This window comes from Mytilus edulis, chromosome 10 (genome assembly GCF_963676685.1).
Source record: "Mytilus edulis chromosome 10, xbMytEdul2.2, whole genome shotgun sequence".
Taxonomy (NCBI): domain Eukaryota; kingdom Metazoa; phylum Mollusca; class Bivalvia; order Mytilida; family Mytilidae; genus Mytilus; species Mytilus edulis.
The window spans coordinates 17,339,521-17,359,601 of NC_092353.1; the positions used below are offsets into that span (position 1 = coordinate 17,339,521).

The 20,081-nt window shown below is 32.7% G+C and overlaps 1 protein-coding gene across 2 annotated transcripts; it reads right to left on the reverse strand.

The window, feature by feature from the left end:
- Positions 1-9,241: 9,241 nt before the first annotated feature.
- Positions 9,242-18,928, reverse strand: LOC139493534 (uncharacterized). Of its 2 annotated transcripts, none has more exons than XM_071282024.1 (5): positions 18,836-18,928; positions 14,318-15,045; positions 13,394-13,563; positions 10,923-11,091; positions 9,242-9,518 (listed from the first exon to the last, which is right to left on the reverse strand). In XM_071282024.1, exons 2-5 carry the CDS (start codon positions 15,024-15,026, stop codon positions 9,277-9,279), a joined length of 1,290 nt encoding a protein of 429 aa, XP_071138125.1. In that variant the 5' UTR covers positions 15,027-15,045; positions 18,836-18,928; the 3' UTR covers positions 9,242-9,276. The 2 variants fall into 2 exon arrangements, with proteins under 2 accessions (XP_071138125.1, XP_071138126.1); XM_071282025.1 differs by having other exon boundaries at positions 18,798-18,871.
- Between the last annotated feature and the right edge of the window lie 1,153 nt (positions 18,929-20,081).

The window sequence follows — 20,081 nt, forward strand, 5'->3', positions numbered from 1 at the left end:
AAAAAAAAAAATACCATACAATTGTTATTCATGTCAACAGCGAAGTGTTGACTACTGGGCTTGTGATACCCTCGTGGACGAAACGTCTGACCGTTAGTATTTTCGTTTGAATTTCTTTACATGTCATTTTGGATTATAGATTACTTGCGTTTTGGTTTTTACTCAAATGGAGACCGTACAGTGACCTATATGCTTGTTAAAATCTGCGTCTTTTTGTCTCTTATGGAGAATTGTCGTCACGTTGGCAATCATACCACATCTTCTTATTATATATGTTTTAAGTTGCTCCTTATTCATTTTACAAAAAAAGGATACGTGTTATATTATATAACATGTTTTTCCCCTTTGTGTTATCTTTGTGTGTTGATTAAAGATTGATTCAGTTGTTTGTTAGTACACGTGTTCTCCTTTTGTTTAACTTTACCTCTAGTGTTAAAAAAGAGAATGCTCGAACATTTAGCAAACAAATTGAAATATGATATGACATCTAACTGTTAAAACGTTATATAAATGATTATACATAAAATCAAGGATAGATATTTTTCGATGAACACTTTATTGTCCTATTAGAAACATCTGGACTTAAGTTAACACACATAAGAAACTACTCAGACATTCATATCAAGCAATTAAAATGGGACACGATACTTCAAAATTATTTGTCAGTTATATTTCCAGTAAACGGGTAAATAATCCAATGTTATTCATGTTTCATTGCCATTACAATTGTATTCTGTGTGTGTCTAATAGGAACGACATTGTCCTTACAAATGTATTACAAGTATGTATAAAAGAAACGAAACATATAAAAAGTATGAGTAATGTTAAATGTCGGACGACTCTTTTAACAAGTTGAAGTCGGTAAATATGTTATGAACAAGTATTTATATCATTTCACACATTGTCGCCAATATAATGGAATAATTGTATGCGACTGTCATACAAGTGTGGGGTTAAGCTAGCTGTAAAAACCAGATTTAATCCACCATTTTCTACACCAGAAAATGCGTGTATATAGTAAGGAATATGGTAGTTGTTTTCTTTTCGTTTAAAGTGTTTGAGTTTTGATTTTGCCATTAGATAAAGAACTTTCCTATTCGAGTTTTCCTTTTTGCTTTGCATTATACTGGCTGGTTTTTGTTATCATAAGTAATAAGTCGTTGGGCCATACAATCGGCAATAAAACGTTGTATTTTGCAAATTATCAGGAGTTGAACAAGCACATCCGTTCAGCTGTAATGACTGAGACGTGACTGATGATTATATCCAGGCAATCAGGGCAACCAGGAGTTTTACATCATATATTGTAAGGGTCTGTTATAAACTGATGTCTTTGACACAACGTGTTCGGTGTAGGGTCTGTATATGAAAAAACAGGTGAAATTTAAATATTGATATAAGACTGGGGATTATCCATTGGTAAATGTGTGACATGGGCATCTGTGTATAAACGTATTCCTATAAATAATATCCATTTAAGGATCGATAACTATAAACACTATAGTATGACATAAAAGAAGACTTTATGAATGTATGTTTGTTTCAGCGAAAATAAACCTCTGAAATGGAAAGGTTTAAGCTAAAAGTAATATTTATAGTGATAACGATAGTTGTATTTATAAACAGGAATGAAATTCAGAACTACCTTAAATACAATTGGAAAGTGAAAGACGATGTTCCAATATTAACACCACATGAAATTAGAATTCTAACCCGAGACAGAGCACCACGTACGTGTCCAATTGTAGTTCCTTCATACAAACTTATCTTTTTTTATAATCAAAAATCGGCGTCAACTTACTGGAGATATCTGCTGCATTATATTCAGAATATTTCCACAGTTCGAAAACCGTTCATATTACAGGATCCTAAAAAAAGCGGATTTACGTTTTTAAGGGATTTTAATGCCACTGAAATTACTTATATGATGTACAGTAAAAATTGGACAAAGGCCACATTTGTCAGAGAGCCTCGGGAGAGATTGTTATCATTTTACCTTGACAAAGTAGTAAGATCACCTTTTACTCAAAACTTGTGCAGAGCAAATATCAGTTCATTAGGAGAATTGTTAAAAGTGATAAAAACATGTAAAAGAAATTCTCACTGGGAATCTCAAGTACGAGCACCAATTCATTTTTACAAGGAGATGATGATAGGAAAATTTGGAAATATTTCAAAGTTTACAAAAGCTGTGTTGACAAAGATTGGTGCGTGGAATTCAAAAGTAGAAACATGGCTTAAGTCAGGCGAATTATCACAAAGATACAGAAACCATTCTGTAGGATCAGCCAACAAACTACATTTGTTTTATAACAGGTATCTTGAAAATGAGATATTTCAAATGTACAGTTGGGATTATAAGGTTTTTGGATTTAAACAGCATTACATTACGTGATCTAACACAATTCTTGTGTTTCCTTGAGGTTTTTTATTTGGAAAAGTGTGCGACTTACGAGTATATATATCTTAGATATATAATTTAACGTATATATAAATCATTAATATTAAATCAGTTACAGATTCTTGTACTATTTAAGTAAATAAATTAGTATTGCTAAAAAAGACATATTAAACAAGAACTTTCTTTAAACTAGAGGCTCTAAAGAGCCTGTGTCGCTCACCTTGGTCTATGTGAATATTAAACAATGGACACAGATGGATTCATGACAAAATTGTGTTTTGGTGATGGTGATGTGTTTGTAGATCTTACTTTACTAAACATTCTTGCTGCTTACAATTATCTCTATCTATAACAGTACTTTCTGTGGAAAATGTTATTGAAAATCTTCAAATTTTAAGAAAATTGTTAAAAATTGACTATGAAGGGCAATAACTCCTTCGGGGGTCAATTGACTATTTTGGTCATAGTGACTTATTTTTAGTTCTTACTTTGCTGTACATTATTGCTGTTTACAGTTTATCTCTATCTATAATAATATTCAAGATAACAAATAAACAGCAAAATTTCCTCAAAATTACCAATTCAGGGACAGCAACCTAACAACCGATTATCTGATTCATCTGAAAATTCCAGGGCAGATAGATCGTGACCTGATCAACAATTTTACTACCTGTCAGATTTGCTCTTAATGCTTTGGTTTTTGAGTTATAAGCCAAAAACTGCATTTTACCCCCATGTTCTATTTTAGCCATGGCGGCCATCTTGGTTTGTTGGCCGAGCTACCAGACACATTTTTTAAACTAAATACCCCAATGATGATTATGGCTAAGTTTGGTTAAATTTGGCCCAGTAGTTTCAGAGGAGAAGATTTTTCTAAAAGATAACTAAGATTTACGAAAAATGGTAAAAAATTGACTATAAAGGGCAATAACTCCTAAAGTGGTCAACTGACCATTTTGGTCATGTTGACTTATTTGTAGATCTTACTTTGCTGAACATTATTGCTGTTTACAGTTTATCTCTATCTATAATAATATTAAAGATAATAACCAAAAACAGCAAAATTTCCTTAAAATTACCATTTCAGGGGCAGCAACCCAACAACGAAATGTCCGATTCAACTGAAAATTTCAGGGCAGATAGATCTTGACCTGTTGAACAATATTACCCCATGTCAGATTTGCTCTAAATGCTTTGGTTTTTTAGTTATAAGCCAAAAACTGCATTTTACCCCTATGTTCTATTTTTAGCCATGGCGGCCATCTTGGTTGGTTGGCTGGGTCACCGGACACATTTTTTAAACTAGATACCCCAATGATGATTGTGGCCAAGTTTGGTTAAATTTGGCCCAGTAGTTTCAGAGGAGAAGATTTTTGTAAAAGTTAACGCAGGACGACGACGACGGACGACGACGACAACGACGGACGACGCCGGACGCCAAGTGATGAGAAAAGCTCACTTGGCCCTTTGGGCCAGGTGAGCTAAAAAGATATCCGACGTATTTAAATTTGAGTATATGTTTAAAACTATCATTTCGATAACCTTCAGAAGCACAAAGATACCATTTAAATAACGTTTCTCTGTTTGTGTTCAGTATTCTCGGTCCTCGTATCTTTCTGTTTACATTCACCAAAACCCCTCAGAAATCTCACATGCGTAGGTGCGTTCTAAAAGTCATGTACGTTCGTACAACAAAGTTTACATTAAAATTATATAATTGTCCCGAATAAACAGCTGTCACGGATGCAAAGAGCTATTGGACAAACAATTATTTAAATAAAAATATAAATCTTTGTAAGATCTAGTTCAAATATTGACAGCATTTTGTCCAATCACAGAAAGGATTTCGAGCATGCGTATTCTGTTGCCATAGTTAAGCGTCCTTAAGTTCAAAGGGCACAAACCGAAACTATACTGACTACGTCGGAAAAAGAGGGACGAAAGATACTAGAGGAACAGTCAAACTCATAGAGTGAAAATAAAAAGACAAACAGACAAATAATAGTACAGAAGACAAAACATAGAAAACTAAAAACTAAGCAACATGGACTCCACCAAAAACTGGGGGAATCTCAGCTGCTTTAATGTAATGTAAATTAATCTCTCTATAGCACATTCTGTTTAAGTCACAGGAAAAAAAGTCACAATTAATATTTTGTATGAAATCTGTCATATGATCTGCACTTATATATTGGTAATGACTTTTGTCTGTGTGTGTTTTTGTTCATGTGCAAGTATGGTTTTGTGTTTTTTGTATCCCATGTCCTTTTGTTTTATTATAAAATCTAGAATGTAAACTAGGAAATGTGTCAAAGAGACAACAACCCGACCATAGAACAGACAACAGCAGATGTTCACCAACAGGTCTTCAATGTCATTCAAAGGATTTTTTTTTGTAATGTTACTGATACATGTTTTGTTGTAATTATTTTTGTTTCATGTGTTTTTACATTAGAAGCAAATTAGACAGCTTAGCATATGTTTCTACAAAAGCAAAAGAAAACCTGTACACGCTCGTGAACTGATACAATGTATGTTTTGTTGTAATAAGTTTTGTTTCATATCTTTCTTGAATGATGCTAGTTATAGACAGCTAAACGTATTTTTCTACAAGTCTTATGCTCTTTTGCTTTGGAAATTACACGTAAAATCGCAAAGCAAAAGAAAACCTGTACAAGCTCGTGTATTGATATATTAAAAAAGAAGATGTGGTACCCAACTGTCCACAAGAGACCAAAATGACACAGAAATTAACAAACAAAGGTCACCTGTACAAGATCGTGTACTGATACATGTTGAAGTTCTTTTTGTTTCATACCTTTTTTTTTATGTATGACCTGTTGATATAGTGTTAAAGAAATAAATTAAGCAAAACGAATTCAATGTAGTAATGTAGATTTAATGTATACATCATAATAATATAAGTCAATAATAGTAACATAATAAATAATCAAGCACAAATAAATGTCTTTATCAATGAACAACAGATAATGAACATGTGATGCACATAGTTTTACTTAAAGTTCACTTGATATATAGCAGAGATGACAACTAATGGTTAAGTCTTATGTTCCAACCAACACCCCTGAGAAATTCTGCAATGGTCTTGTTGCCTGATGTCAAGTCTCTGCACAAGTTTTGAAGTCTTAGTTGAAGTTGGACATAACGTTGTTGGACCCGTTTAACTGGTGGGGTGCCTACAGCGTCTTGTTGTATCAAGGTTCTCACTGTAGCTTCTTCTTTCTGGCACCATTCTACTACTCTCCATATTGATGGGTGGGCATAACCTACTAAGTTGAAAAATTTGTTGTTCCAACCTTCACATACATTGTTGGTTCTTGAATCACCGTTGACTGTTGCGTCATGGACATTCCATATAGTTGGTGGGAACATGGGTGGAGTGCGGCGCATTACTAAACGGAGACCTTGACCTGGTGCTGGGTTACGTCTCATGTTGCCACTTACATAGGTTGCATCAAAGTAATCAAGAAGTTCAGCTGCTTCTGGTGGGTCATCTGGACACAAAGTTCTTAGCAGGTGGACACCATTTGGCAAATCAGCTACAGGCAGAAAGGCAAGGCCGTCCATCATACCACAGAACAAGCGGAAGTCATCGCTAATCTTGTAGTGGGGAACCAAACCAAGGCTCTGTATCTTTCTCCAAGTTGCTTGTGTAAGATGATAGAAACATCCCTGGTTGTTGATATGGCGGCCAAATACTGCCGACACTGCACGTAGAACGCCATCTTCGAAGTCTGTTACCACAGTCTGAACATTTAACTGTAGGTGGCTGGCTTGGCATTTGTCGACCAATGACTGAAATAACTCTCTGTATGTATCTTGATTCTTGTTCGGCAAGAAAGCATACACTGTGGTGACTGTAACATCTTTAAAAGGTACTCGGATGGTGTACAGCTGTTTAAAAGGATGTGGAGCTACAGAGAAAGTACCATCCATAAAAAAGGTATGGGCTTCAGCAAGACGTCTTAAACTGTCAGGACTACAAAAGACCAACATTCTGTTCTCAGCATTCTGTCCATTGTCATACAGTAGGAACTGTTGGTGGTTGGTTGTAATAGTGAATTCTGCTGGCAGTGTGACATCTACAAAGCTCTGGGGAACAGGTGGTGTTGGACGCTGGTTGCGCATGGTGCGTTTACAATTCTCTTCTCTGGGCATCATTGCTTGCACATCATCTTCACATGTTGAAACAACCTGGGCGAAGATCTGGCTTGGTTTGTCTCTGGTGAGAGCAGCCTGCTCTTTCATTGCGTACCTGGACTTAGTGTACTTTATGCTAATATCACTTGGATCATGGTTGTGTGGCTGGCCAGGAGTTGGATTTTCATTCTGCAGAGAAGTTGTAATGGACCCTTTACATGCAGTGCTGGATCGCTTCACACATTTCCACCACTGTACTGTCTTTCTGGTAGTATGCTTAGTGTACATGTACCCCTGGTAGCAAAGTTTGGAACCACCTTTGTTGCTCTTGATGACTTCCATACTTGATTTAATAACACTTGAAATTATTTTTTTCTTTTATAGAAAAGTAAATGAAGTCATACATTTTCTTTAATTTGAGTCAAAGTTAGAAAGTCTATGATATGGTTTGACCACATGTTATTGTGATTTTTGTTTTTCTATAGCTGTGTTTTTACCAATTTCATGAGAATCCTTCAATTACATGTTAAACAAACAAAGCATCCCCATTAACAATAATTATGTAATTACAACATTTATTGACAGTGACTGTTGAGATTAATTAGTGGCTTCTTGTGGCACCTTTCCCTTTTTTGCAGACCTTTCACTTCCTCTTTTGGAAGGAAGCCCTACCCATGAAAAACAACTAGGGCTTATCATGAATGAAAAGGAAACAAATGGCTTATCCTGTTTGTTTAAGAGTTTGGTTTTAAAAAGAGAACATAAATTATTACACTTTTCATTTTTTTGGTGTATTTATTAAAAAAAAAATGATGAAAAACATATATTTTTTTATTTTATTAACCCATAAATAAAACGAAATCTGTTAATATCGATGTGCGCTTTACCTATATAAATTTTAAAAGCTTTTATTTAAAAATAATTGATCTGATACACTTTTACAAGTAGTATTATTTTTATTTAACAAAACTACATTTTTTTAAATTATCTATTTCATACAGCTGATATACAAAATCACTTTTGTCATGTGCATTCCAACATACTTCTTATAAAACATTTTATATACTTCTTTCAAATAATTTTATAATTGTGACTTTTTTTCCTGTGACTTTTTTTCTTGAGACTTTTTTTCCTGTGACTTTTTTTCCTAGAGGTTTTGTGACTTTTTTTCCTGTGACTTTTTTTCCGTTTATTCGAAGTCACATATAATCCAATTTTAAAAACAATGGTAACCAGCTCCTAAAGAGTCCCAGTACTCGATATTGTTAACAACATTTACCATTATCAAGTTAAGTATAAAATTCTCCCGGATGTATTCTATAAATTATGTATTAGTTTTGTTCTGTGCATTCCAGTTCTCCCAATCTATATCTGGTAAATGTAATCCCCATTTATCAAAATATGAAAAGAATTATGACCAAGATTACTTTGCATTTTCGTTAAATCATTTAAAGACTTGAGTTTCCTTTAATCTGATGAGGGGCTTTTATATATACATCCATATAATATGTTGTTATGCGCTAATAAAAGAATCTTAATCCATACACTTTTTTTGCAAATTTAGTCAATATATACCTATTTTGCATTGATATAATTTTATGTATAGATGATAATTCCTCTCTTTGCCTTGCTTTAAAAATTGCTTGTAAATAGCTCTTAATCCATTTAAATATAATTTTGCGTTTGATACAATATACCTCATATTCTTTGGGATGACCTGTATAATACCAACAATGTCTGGTGTCTAATTAGCATCACATAAGAAGCTTATTCATAAAGATATCTGCATTTGTGTATATACACCATAAACCTTTAAAAATCATTAAGTAACTTATCTGAACTGTCAAACTTTGAACCGTCAAGAACTTTGAACATCATGTCATTTAACACATTTACAGGTTTATGTACATTTCTGTCCAAGTTCAAATTTTGCACTTTTACAAGAACCTATGAAGTCTTATAGGACTAAAGTAAACTATGATGTGAATATGCAACAGAAACGATTTATCTTCAATGTTAGAAAAGATGCTTGTAAAATGACCTTGCCCATAACCCATTGCATAGGTCCTAAAAAGATGTGCTAAAATGTCATTCACTTATAGTTTGGCTAATCTGTCAAAAGATAAACAATTATTGAAAATATAAAAATAACAAGATGAGGTATGATTGCCATTGAGGCAACTCTCAACAAAAGACCAAATGATACAGATATTAACAACTATAAGTCAACATGTTTACTGGACAAGTTTCTTTGTTCTTTTATGGTCATTTACCACTGGGTGCCACTTTTGTGTTGTGAAATCAGTGCTATGGAAGGGTATCTCATCTGATCTCACAAAATTTAGAGTTATAGCAATGAATATTATAAGACAAATGGAGGCAAAGATTGGTTTACATGATTAAGACTACTGGAATCCTAGCACTTTTTCAAGCCAAGGCTGGAACAGTTCGCAGAGGCAGATTAGGGGGAGGGGCCAGGATGCCTAGCATTCCTATGAGATACTGTAGCTATATTTATTTTTCATGAAGACACTTTAGCTGTTGTCCTCCAAACATTGCCTTGTTAGGGCCCCCTTTTTCAAAATCCTGGATTCACATCTGGTTGATAAGATAAAAGTAAAACACATTTCTTGTATTCCATGATTTAAATTGTATGCAGCCGAGGCAGAAACAACCAAATAATAAATAATGCTTTATTTCAAATCATAACATTTTTAGTTTGACGGAAATAAATACTGAGGCCAGAATTCATCACTAAGATATGACTTAGAATCACAATTGCTATCACATGTTTCCTCTTCGTTGTTGTGAAGGATATCTTTGTTATCTTTAGTTTGTCGTCTTATTTCTTTGTCCAGGATTGATTGTTCCCATTCAGTACTGACTAACTTGTATAAATCCAGAGTAGCCATACTGTCTTCAACAGAGCAGTGTTCTTTGGTCTGAATTGTTCTCCCTAAAAGTATTTTAATGTAAAAATTAGAAGATGTTGTATGATTGCAAATAACCATTTTGTGATTACTATCCACCAGAAACTACATAACGCAAAAGTAAATAACTATTGTCATTGATGTCTTAAAATAATAGCAAAACCCACACCATATAGTACAGTTGAACCACTATTTTTAAATGTAAAAGTAAACATTTTTTATAGTCATGTATACAAACTTTTAACAAAACAATCAAATTTAATGTCCACGAAATATTTTCAAGAGCAATTTACCAATTACTCGGTGAATATATCCCAACTATTTTGAAAAGTATCCCTTTTTGGTCTCAGATCGGCCAACTTTTTAAATCCACTAGAGGATTTAGTGTGCAACCATTTTTTGAAGGTAACAATTTCTTTGTGCAGCTTTTAGAAATAGTCTTATATCCACTTTTTTTCTTTTGGTATACTGATGATTATCTAATAAACCTGGATTTCTTTTATTTGCATGATACTTGTACTTATTTATTGCCAAACTTAAGAATAGAGAAAATGCCCCCCCCCAAAAAAAAGTGATGATCATCCATTTTCCCCCCTCCAAAGTCCTTCTTATCATTGCACCATGACTCAAAAAACTTGAACCTAAATGTTCAAAAGTCAGAAGGATGAAGACCTATTAATGAGATAATCAATAAAATTTCAGTTACTTTCTTTGTGTTGAGAGTTGCTTTTATTATCTTACAGAGGTAGCTAAGTAAGTTCAAAATGGGGTTAATTTCAAATCAGAACTGGACAAAAACTTGTTCGAGTTCAAACATTTTAGCAGATTTCAAGATAACCATTGTTTTCTATTGAGTTCATTTATTAGTTTTTGTCTTTCAGTTTATTACCAATATATATGTTATAAAATTACAGTACACATTGCAAATGTATCAAAATTGAAATGCTGACTAACCATGTTAACTGATTCTTTTAACAAATTAAATAATTTTGTGGATCGTAATTACCCATCAGACACAGATTAGCTTATGGCCTTAAACTTGTCATGAAAATGTCGCAAGGTAAAATTGTACATTTGTAGAAAATTAAGCATAAAACTTCCATTTGGGTAACCAATATTTTCGGCTAGATTTTGACTTGTTTATCAATCCCAGTCATGCCAGTATCAGGTTAAGGCATGAAAATCATGATAATACTGTAGAGATCATGACAGTTTGCAGGACTATAGCCTTCATTAATAATTAATGTATCTTTTTAAATGCCTCTACCAAGTCGGGAATATGACAGTTGTTTTCAATTTGTTTGATGTGTTCTGAGCTTTAAAATTTGATTTATCCATTTCATAACAGACTTTTCATTTTGAATTTTCCTTGGGGTTCCGTATTTTTGCTATTTTAGTTTGTATTTTAATTAACATTTATCATTCCTTACCTAATAAAATTTGACTTAGATTTTTGAGTTTTGGTGCAGTATTCTCTGATAAGTTGGCTAAAGCTCTAAGTGGTTTATAGCTTGCGGTATCTCTCACATGCTTTCCAGTATACTGTATCTTCATCACTTTAAAATCATTAAACAATGCATGTCCAACAATAATTTTACCCTGGAAAGGAAACAACAAAAGCATGAGTAAAAGGTTTTTGATTGTCATAATTATTGTTTTGACTAGTGTAATACATTTTCACAAAATGACCAATTAGGTACACCGGTATATATATACAAGTGTAAGTTTTGTGAAAACACAAACCAGGACATTTCAGTCAATAAAATGTATTTATATACTTCATACATGTTAAACATGTAGGTATCAGGTGGTTTTTTTCAAAATAAATACATGTACATTTTAACTCTCATATAATATGTATAAACTTTGATCGACTTGGGCCACAATTAAAAATATTTCAGTTTGCCCAAACCCGACCCATGTTGACTGGGTGTGGGTAGGTAGGTAGGCAAATTCTTTTTTTTTTTTATCCGAATTTGCATGAAAATATTAAAAGATCTTAAAACAGTATATCTTTTTTTTCTCTGTCAAACCTTTGTAGAGACAACCAAAAGCCATGAATTTAAAACCTCTATAAATAAATTAGTCTACTATATGATTTGTATCCTGATATGTTTATAACCCTGACAATTGCTAACTGTGTGAAAGGGCTGTTGGATTTGTGAAGTGATTTTCAACAGTTCCATCAACACGATGTTTGTAAAAAATATCAGCTGATTATGTAATGATTAAATTTGTTTGCAGTTTTTAAATCCTATTTCTATTAAAATAGATTAAATGTCCTAAAATATTTATATGAATTATTATCTACCATCCTTAGTTTGTGTCTTTTTTATGTTTTGAAGACAAATTTATATTTTACATTATCACACAGGTAAACTAATTTGGCTATAAATAGACCAAAGCATGTTCTGTAGAATCTCCAAACTAAAAACGTATTTGTTATAATTTTCTTTTCTTTAAATAATCAAGTTTAAATTTTTGAAAATAATCATTATTGATAAAATATAATTGCATAAAGTTAACGTTTTCTGAAGACTTTATTTTTAGGTCATGGTTCTAGAGGCTTCCTCACAAGTTGTATAAAAATCCAATATGGCGTCCATAACATGTTTTTACTTTTGCACATGTGAAAAAATATTTCTGACAAAAGTCAGATTTCTCTTGTCAAAAGGGATGTATATTTATATTGCAATAAATTATTCAGAAGGATCTACATTCAGTCAAGATTATATTTCTGATTCTGTGAGCAATTATAGTTTTATCAAATTCTCCCAAACAGCAACGTGCTGACTGTCTAATGAGACTTGTAAATTTGAACTATTTGAATAAAAGGGCATCTAATTTACATGATAAAGGAAGATTATAATTAAAGACAACAATTTATCAAGAAATAATTCCTTTTTATTCAGTAAAAACAAAATCTTCTTGCATGATTGTAAATTCGCAACTTCCGGATCCATTTCCTGTCAGAATAACTTTGAAAATATTCGATTGCACATGGTTTTGAACAAATCTACCTGAATATTCTTATCAGATATTCGATAACACGATGAAATTAACATTGAGCATATAGGTAAGGGTTTGGTAGTACAAACAACTACAGCGTAAAAAAACTGTGCCACTTCACATGGTTTACTTCTTTACGTTCGTTAAATCAGAAGATAAAAACAGAGAACATCGAATATCGATTAACTGCGTCTCTTATACGCTTTCTTTTAATCTTATTCACAGTTACTTTCAAACGCAAAGATGACAAATATTAAGTTTCGTACGATGACGGAGCGGACCCAAAATAAATCCGAGAAAAAAAAATTCTTCCAAAAAACGTCAAAAAAAGAATTTGAGTCGGCGGGTTTATTTTGGGTCGGTCGCGTTTGGGCAAACATACAATCTTTTTATTTTGGCCTTGTAAATTTTTATGGCAGTAAAAAGAACTCATCTTCAATTTCAAATTTTGGAAACAACAAAACAGCTGAAATAACATTATTTCTGAAATGTGTTTTGAGAATCTTATCTGCCACTCTAAACTTTGAACAACTAGTCTACATGAACGATGTATTTACAATGTTATAATATAATGTTTTCCCAGTCATCATGGTCATAGTCACTATATTATATATCTACAATGCATAAGTAAGATTTGCTTAGAATTTTTGTTTGAATGCATGTATGACAGTATGGTACAAAATAATGCATACACATATCGTGTTAAAAGTACAATGTAAAGTAGAAACATGAGAAATAAGAAATTACTTAGCCTGTTACATTTAAAATGACATACCCTGGATGTCATGGTAATAGTATAATATTAAATGCTAGTGATTTTGGTATGTTACAATGTTAGCTGACAAATCATTCTTACTCCGACACAATATTTTAATAATATTCAAGCATTTACCAAGAGTAGATTCCATATTTGCTGATGAGCGGTAGCAAATGGAATAGCATTCTTTAAATTCTTTTTTCGTATACCACTCCACTTTGTACGGTAACTAAATATGGGTTCATCTGGCTTAACAAACTGGTCATATAATACATTTCCATAGAAATCCACAACTGAACACCTTCCTGAAAAATAGAGTGTATCATAATTATATACATTTAGTGAAAGTCAAATGTTTAAAAGTACTTTTTCTTAACTGATTTTAATTTTAAATATATATTTTTCAAAATGTATAATGATATCTGTGCTGTGAAAAGTTAATCATTAAGCATGCTACATTCGTCTTTTAGTTTTTTAGTGTACAAGTATGTACAATATATGTCATGATTGTTGGTTGTTGTCTTCTCCATTATTCCCACATCTCTTTTTATACATATTGTTTAACACAGTATAAAAAAAAAATCCATAATTATAGTCCAAAATAAATGTTTTCCTGTTCCCAAATTATCACTTTTCCAACTATAACATGTATAAGCATGATAAGATTGTTTTAAACTAAACATATATATAATATAAACATTTAAAACATCTGAACTTATTCCCATCTGATGTTTTTTTATGAGGTGGCTTATCTCATGTACAATGTTCATGATGTTACATGATTTCAAAATTACACAATTATATACATGTATAATATATATACACTTTAAACATTTAGTACAGTGCAAATTACAATGTATGATCGATCATGCCTTGTGTCTGAAATGATAAAAATCAAATCTCATAAAACTTTTCACTTTTCTGTCTACTGCAGATTAGAACACACTTTTTACCTAGTCTTTAAATATTATCATGATTATTATCTGGTATTTTTGAGAGTACATAAAACATGTTAAATTCATTATACATGTACTTCAAATTAAACTACAACAAATTTACCTAGAGCGCTCTTATTTTTTGGATGCACCCCAACAAATTCACAATCCATAGCCACTATTCTATCTTCTGTAGGAATGCTATTCAATGTAGAATTCACACAAAGAGAAACAGTTGCACCATTAATTTTCATATCATTTATCAGATTGCTACTTTCAGCGTCTTCTGATTTTTTAACAGTACATGCACATTTAGTAGAACACAATTTCTCACATTCAGTACAATATTCCTTAGATTCACTTTTTATATGAACACTTCTAATCACTAAATGTGCATTGACACTACTAGTGTCTAAATCACTTTCAGGACTTTTAATATCCTTATTGACTTCAAATGATTTCCATTTCATTTCTTTTTCAGTATATAAGGGAGATAATTTGGGATCTGAGGGAATAATGTTTCTTCTGTTTTTAATCTTTAACAGTCTTTCAAGTCTTGAGTTCAGTTTCTTAGATTTCTTCAATCTTTTGTGAATATTATCAGGTTCTATTAATGATGTCAATTTCCTTTTGCTTGGTCCTTTCTCTGCATTTCCCTTCAATTCTACATCTTCATTTAAATCATAATTGAATTCATCTTTCACACCATTCATCATGTTTTTACCATTTACATTCATTTTCATCATGTTGCATTTTTCATGTTTCTCTGACATGTTTAGAGTATCTGGCAAGGCCTCAATGTCATCTTCATCCAAACCACTGTCATAAAACATAGTTATTTTAGGTAGTAATCTACAAAATAAATAAAAAAAGTTGGATCAAAGTCTCAAATGGAAAGTTTTTGCAGATTGTTTTGTCAAGAAAGAATTTTCCAGGGACCCATACCGACGAGTACCTTTTATATAAGTGCTGTGCCCTCCGGATCCACTTATGAAAATTTAAGGAACCAATCTTGGATTTCAAGCAGTCCTCTTGATGGTACATGCATGCAATACACCATATTTAAACTTAATTTTTTTGAATAATTCAAGCTTAGTTTGGAAAATAGTTTTTAATCAGTATAATATCCATAGATTTAAAAAAACTATAAGCAATAAGTTAGATTTAATTTTTGTCATAAATTAAGATACATACTGATCATGCTGATGTTGGAACTTTAAAGCAAGTCCGATTGTACTATGATTATTGTGTATGGTTAAAATCAAAATTTATATGATTCATTTTTTATTTGTGTATAACATGTATAATGGTTGATATAAATGTAATCAAATATGTTTATTTCTTGTTCTGTCTTCTGTAATTAAAAGACTTTTAGGTTAAATTGCCAGTTGACAAACCAAATGGTTGAAGGGTTTAAATTTCTTAAAAAGAATATCAATAGACTAGCTATAAACATGATAAAGTAAATGAATCTTTGAGAACTGTCCATTTATTTATAAGCAGAGTATAGATTAAACCAGTAGCAGGTGATGCAAACTACATTTCGTTTTAGAGACGACATCAAAAGTTCAATGTAGGATTAAAAAACTCAATTCATATAGTTTTTTCACTGACCCCCTACACCCCCCCCCTTCTTAACTTAATTTCGGGAAAATTGATTGACCAATAAGGATATATATAAAATCGATGTCAATTCAACAAAACTTGCAGCAATTTTGACCCCCCCCCCCAACTTTTTGAATTAAGTTTTTTATCCTTCATTGATTTTTTGATGTCCCTAATACATGATTTATATTTCTAACTTGTCACCACAATAACCATGATCCCATTATCTTGCAGGGAACACTGCAGAGGTGTTGTTTTTGTAATGTAGGCAATTTAAGATGTTCAAGCATGTCTAACAAGGAGCTTGGAATGGTACTGTGGAAAATGTATTGATAACATACATGTACAGTATGTATCAAGTAGCTCTATATTGTTTTAAGAAAAAAAAACTTATTGTGTGGATCACATGCACAGGAGTGGTGTTCAAGCTTAGATTTATGCCCTTTCTTTTATTTGTTTTAATGACGCTGAGATTTTGATTCAGAAGAGTCAGCTGTCAATTTTGCATTAAATGTTATTTATCAACATCAGACTTCAGTGTTTATGTTTTTTAAAGTCTGATTGTGTTAACAGGGTGAATACACTTCAGTATTTGTCATGTTTGTATCTGTTTCTGTTCTTAGTATAAGACCAAGAAGGATGGAGACCTGAGGGACTGGTGTCTCTATGAAGTAAACAGAGTCTCAGTATAGAGTAATTGTCAGGGTAAAAACCAATACTTAAATCATTGTTTAGCTAAATTTAAGTCCTGTTTTAGTATGAAGGCATCATCTTCTTTTTTAGTTTTTCTTACATGTAAACATGAACATGTAGATGATCATGATGATGTTCATGTCATTGGAAAAGTCTTAAATCACTGAGCAAAATGTAACAGAAAACATATTTATTTCTTTATCAACAATACATTTTGCAATTGATAGAATCATTTCACCTGTAAAGTGTTCTTCCAATGACAACAAATTAGAAATAAGAATCAAATGTAGTTTGCATTACTAGAACTACATGTACACTTTTGATTTATCACCTCTGCTTATGGATATTTCTCATATAAAGGTCTTTTGTGGTGTGTTTAGAACTAGACCATAGATTGCTATTCTGAGTATATAATTTTATTTTTTTGCTTTAATGACCTACCTCGATGTTGATGTAAATGTAAGGTGTCAGTCGAAGCAAAAAAGTATAATAGCTTTTCAAGGTGTCAAATAATTTGTACTAGGATTCCAATCTTCTTTATCATTAGGCCAAAAAAAAATATATGTGTTTCCTGTTTCCTGACCGACCCTGACTCAAAGCCCCCGACCCTAGATCTTTTTATTCAATTCCGGAAAAAGATCGTTTCCGGTCCGGAAAAATTTGGTTCCGGTCAGATCCAGATCCGTATTTACTATACCCAAACAATAAAAATTGCTGCTCCCAGCAACAAATGTGCTACAATTAAGGTTTAAAAAATGTCGGCACTGGGAGGATTATTCAATTAAAGCTTCTTTAAAGAGATTAAATGATTTTAGGGTACAGGACCCTAACCAAACATGACATTTAACCATCTGCAAATAAGACAGGGAGCGCAAAAATAAGAAAAAAAAGAAAAAAAAAAGAAAAAAAATACAAACCTACCGACCCTGATTGTTTTGCCTTGGCAGCAGGAAACAGACATATATTTTTTTTTGGCCTTAGAAAAAAAGATATTCTTTTAGGCTACATTTAAAAGAAGTCTTTTTCACCTCCCCATGTTTAACTTTTGTAAACAGACCAGGAAGGCAGATTATTTTATTTTAACTGAATGTCAATAGCATGGTTACATGAATGGTTTGACTGAGTCTTGGCCACTACAGATTTTTGTGTTCAATTTGAGTGTATCTATTTAGATTATCAATCTATTTAGATTATCAATCTTTTTGCTTTCAAGCACTTTTCAAAAATGGAAATGAATTATTTTCTGGAATAAAAACAATTTCATTTTTTTTGTGGATAACTTTGATTTTTTTAGGAAAATAATATCTTGACCTGAGGGCTTATTTGTGACTGAGGTGGAGGGAGGGGAAACAAACATTTTTTTTTTATTTTGGCCTTATAGTTGTTCCCATCTACGCTAGCCAAGGGTTACGATCCACTCCAAATATTTGAAATATGATAACTTTCCCTCTTTATTCAGTTTTCAAGTTTGAAGCATTTTTCTTTTCTACAAATGCAAAATTACCCCATGTCTGAGAGACAATCCCTCATTTAGGGGGTTGTTCCCAAATTATTATCGGTTTTACAGAGTTCACGAAAATTGTCGGTCCTGTCGGTCCTATCGGTCAAAATGAGGCTCGGACCAGTATTTTGAAACCTAGTGCCGGTCCTGATGACTGATGTAAAAACGGCCGTTGTAGTTCCTTTTTTATCGGTAATTAGTTGTACCGCAACTAATTCCAATATGTGTTTACATCGGTCTTCAGATGCAACTGCTGCTAATTTCCGGTACTGGTTTCCTGTTATAAACAAACTGAAACTTATGGAAACCGAAGTGCCGATCTACACGTGGCCTGCTAAATTTGTTGTTGGCAAACAATCAGCGATTGAAATCTTAGATGGAGATAACAAATACTGAGAAAATGATTCATTTGATGAAATAGATAGTGAAGATGACTTTAATTAAGAACAATCAGAAGAACAGAACTGGTCCTTCATTATTAATTTGTCCGTGGCTGTGAAAAATAAAACTAATAATAACATGAATAATAAAGATATATTTTTTTTAGGATAAAATATGTTATTATTTTTTATTTGAGGATCAAATTGACAGATTTTTTTAGGACTGGCTAAAATTTTGTAGGACTGACAAATAATCTTGCTTTGTCGGTCCCATGACCGACGGGTCAAACGAAGTTTTCGCGAACTCTGGTTTTAGCTTTTGACAAAAGTTTGAAAGTTCGTTCCTGTTACACATGGATTATTTGTGTACACAATAAAAAAAAAATTCTGGTGAGTTTCAAGTTGTAAAAAGCTGTTATTCTGACTTAGTGGTTTTTCATATGCATCTCTTGCCTCATATTACCTTTTTTAAAGACTAATATTTATCTTTGGACACATGTTACAAAACACCGGAAATGCGCTCTCATGTCTATTTTTAGAACCGGTATTGGATACCGGTTTGGTTTCCGGATTGCAACTATTATGAGGTGTCAGACCAAACTCCATACAGCGTTATCGTTCGCAGGGGCGTAGCTGCCGTTAGGCACTTTAGGCACGTGCCTACACATAGATTTTTCACAATTTTTTTTTTTATTAAAAAGAATAATAAACAACGTTACCTGTAGATGAACGCCAGTGAAGTTGTCAAAACTCTTTGATTATTGAATGTCATGCGTACACTAGTCTCTCGTTCTTAGTGAATGAAATATTGGATAGAATTGAATGTTTTTTTTATGATTTTACCTTATATAGAAACTATTTATCTAGAACTTCGGTTCAGATCATTTCACTTCTATCAACAAAAATTTGAATGAACCTCAACTTAGAAACATGAGTTTTTTAATAAGTTGTTGTTAGTGTTCAACTAGTTTTCCGCGTTGTCTTCACCGGACTTGCCAATGTTGGTCGTCCGTTTGGCTGTGCAGGATGTATAAGTACGCAGTCACGTCTGGTCAGAATGGGGACATTAAATCCGATACCTAATTGTAGAGAGAATGCCACTCTTTGAGGAGTTCGTAGTTGGCTACTGAAAGGCGAAATTTCTGCTCCTATCCAATAATCCCTCATTTTCCAATGCATGGCATTTTCAAATTTCCCGACCTTCGTCCTGGACGACACCTATTACAGGACCTAGCTCCCTGTTGTATTTATTGTAATATTTTTTTTTTGTCCTGAACTTAAAAATCTATCAATCAACTAGCTTCCAGTAATTTTGAGTACTCTCAGATCTGCGTGCAATGACAACAATTATTCAAATTTCTAAGCAGGTAGGAATTTAACAGTAGAGGATATAAAGAAATACGAATTTCTTGAATTTTGTTACGATAGTATGAACAGAATAGAACTTTTGCATTAGGCATCGACTATGTGTGTATGTGTGGCTAGGGTGAAGGTTTAAGAATCCAACATTTGTGTCCAAAGATTAAAGGATCGTCACAATCGTACATATAGCTTGTTGTTCGGTGTGAGCCAAGGCTCCGTGTTGAAGGCCGTACATTGATCTATAATGGTTTACTTTTATAAATTGTTATTTGAGTGGAGAGTTGTCTCATTGGCACTCACACCACATCTTCCTATATCTATATCAATCAGAACGGTATAGATATGAA

Coding starts and splice junctions, on each gene's coding strand:
- LOC139493534 (XM_071282024.1), bottom strand. CDS start 15,026: ATGTTTTATGACAGTGGTTTGGATGAAGATGACATTGAGGCCTTGCCA. Junction 13,564..14,317: donor AAAAAATAAGAGCGCTCTAG/GTAAATTTGTTG, acceptor TCTATTTTTCAG/GAAGGTGTTCAGTTGTGGAT. Junction 9,519..10,922: donor TCTAAGTCAAATTTTATTAG/GTAAGGAATGAT, acceptor AAATACTTTTAG/GGAGAACAATTCAGACCAAA.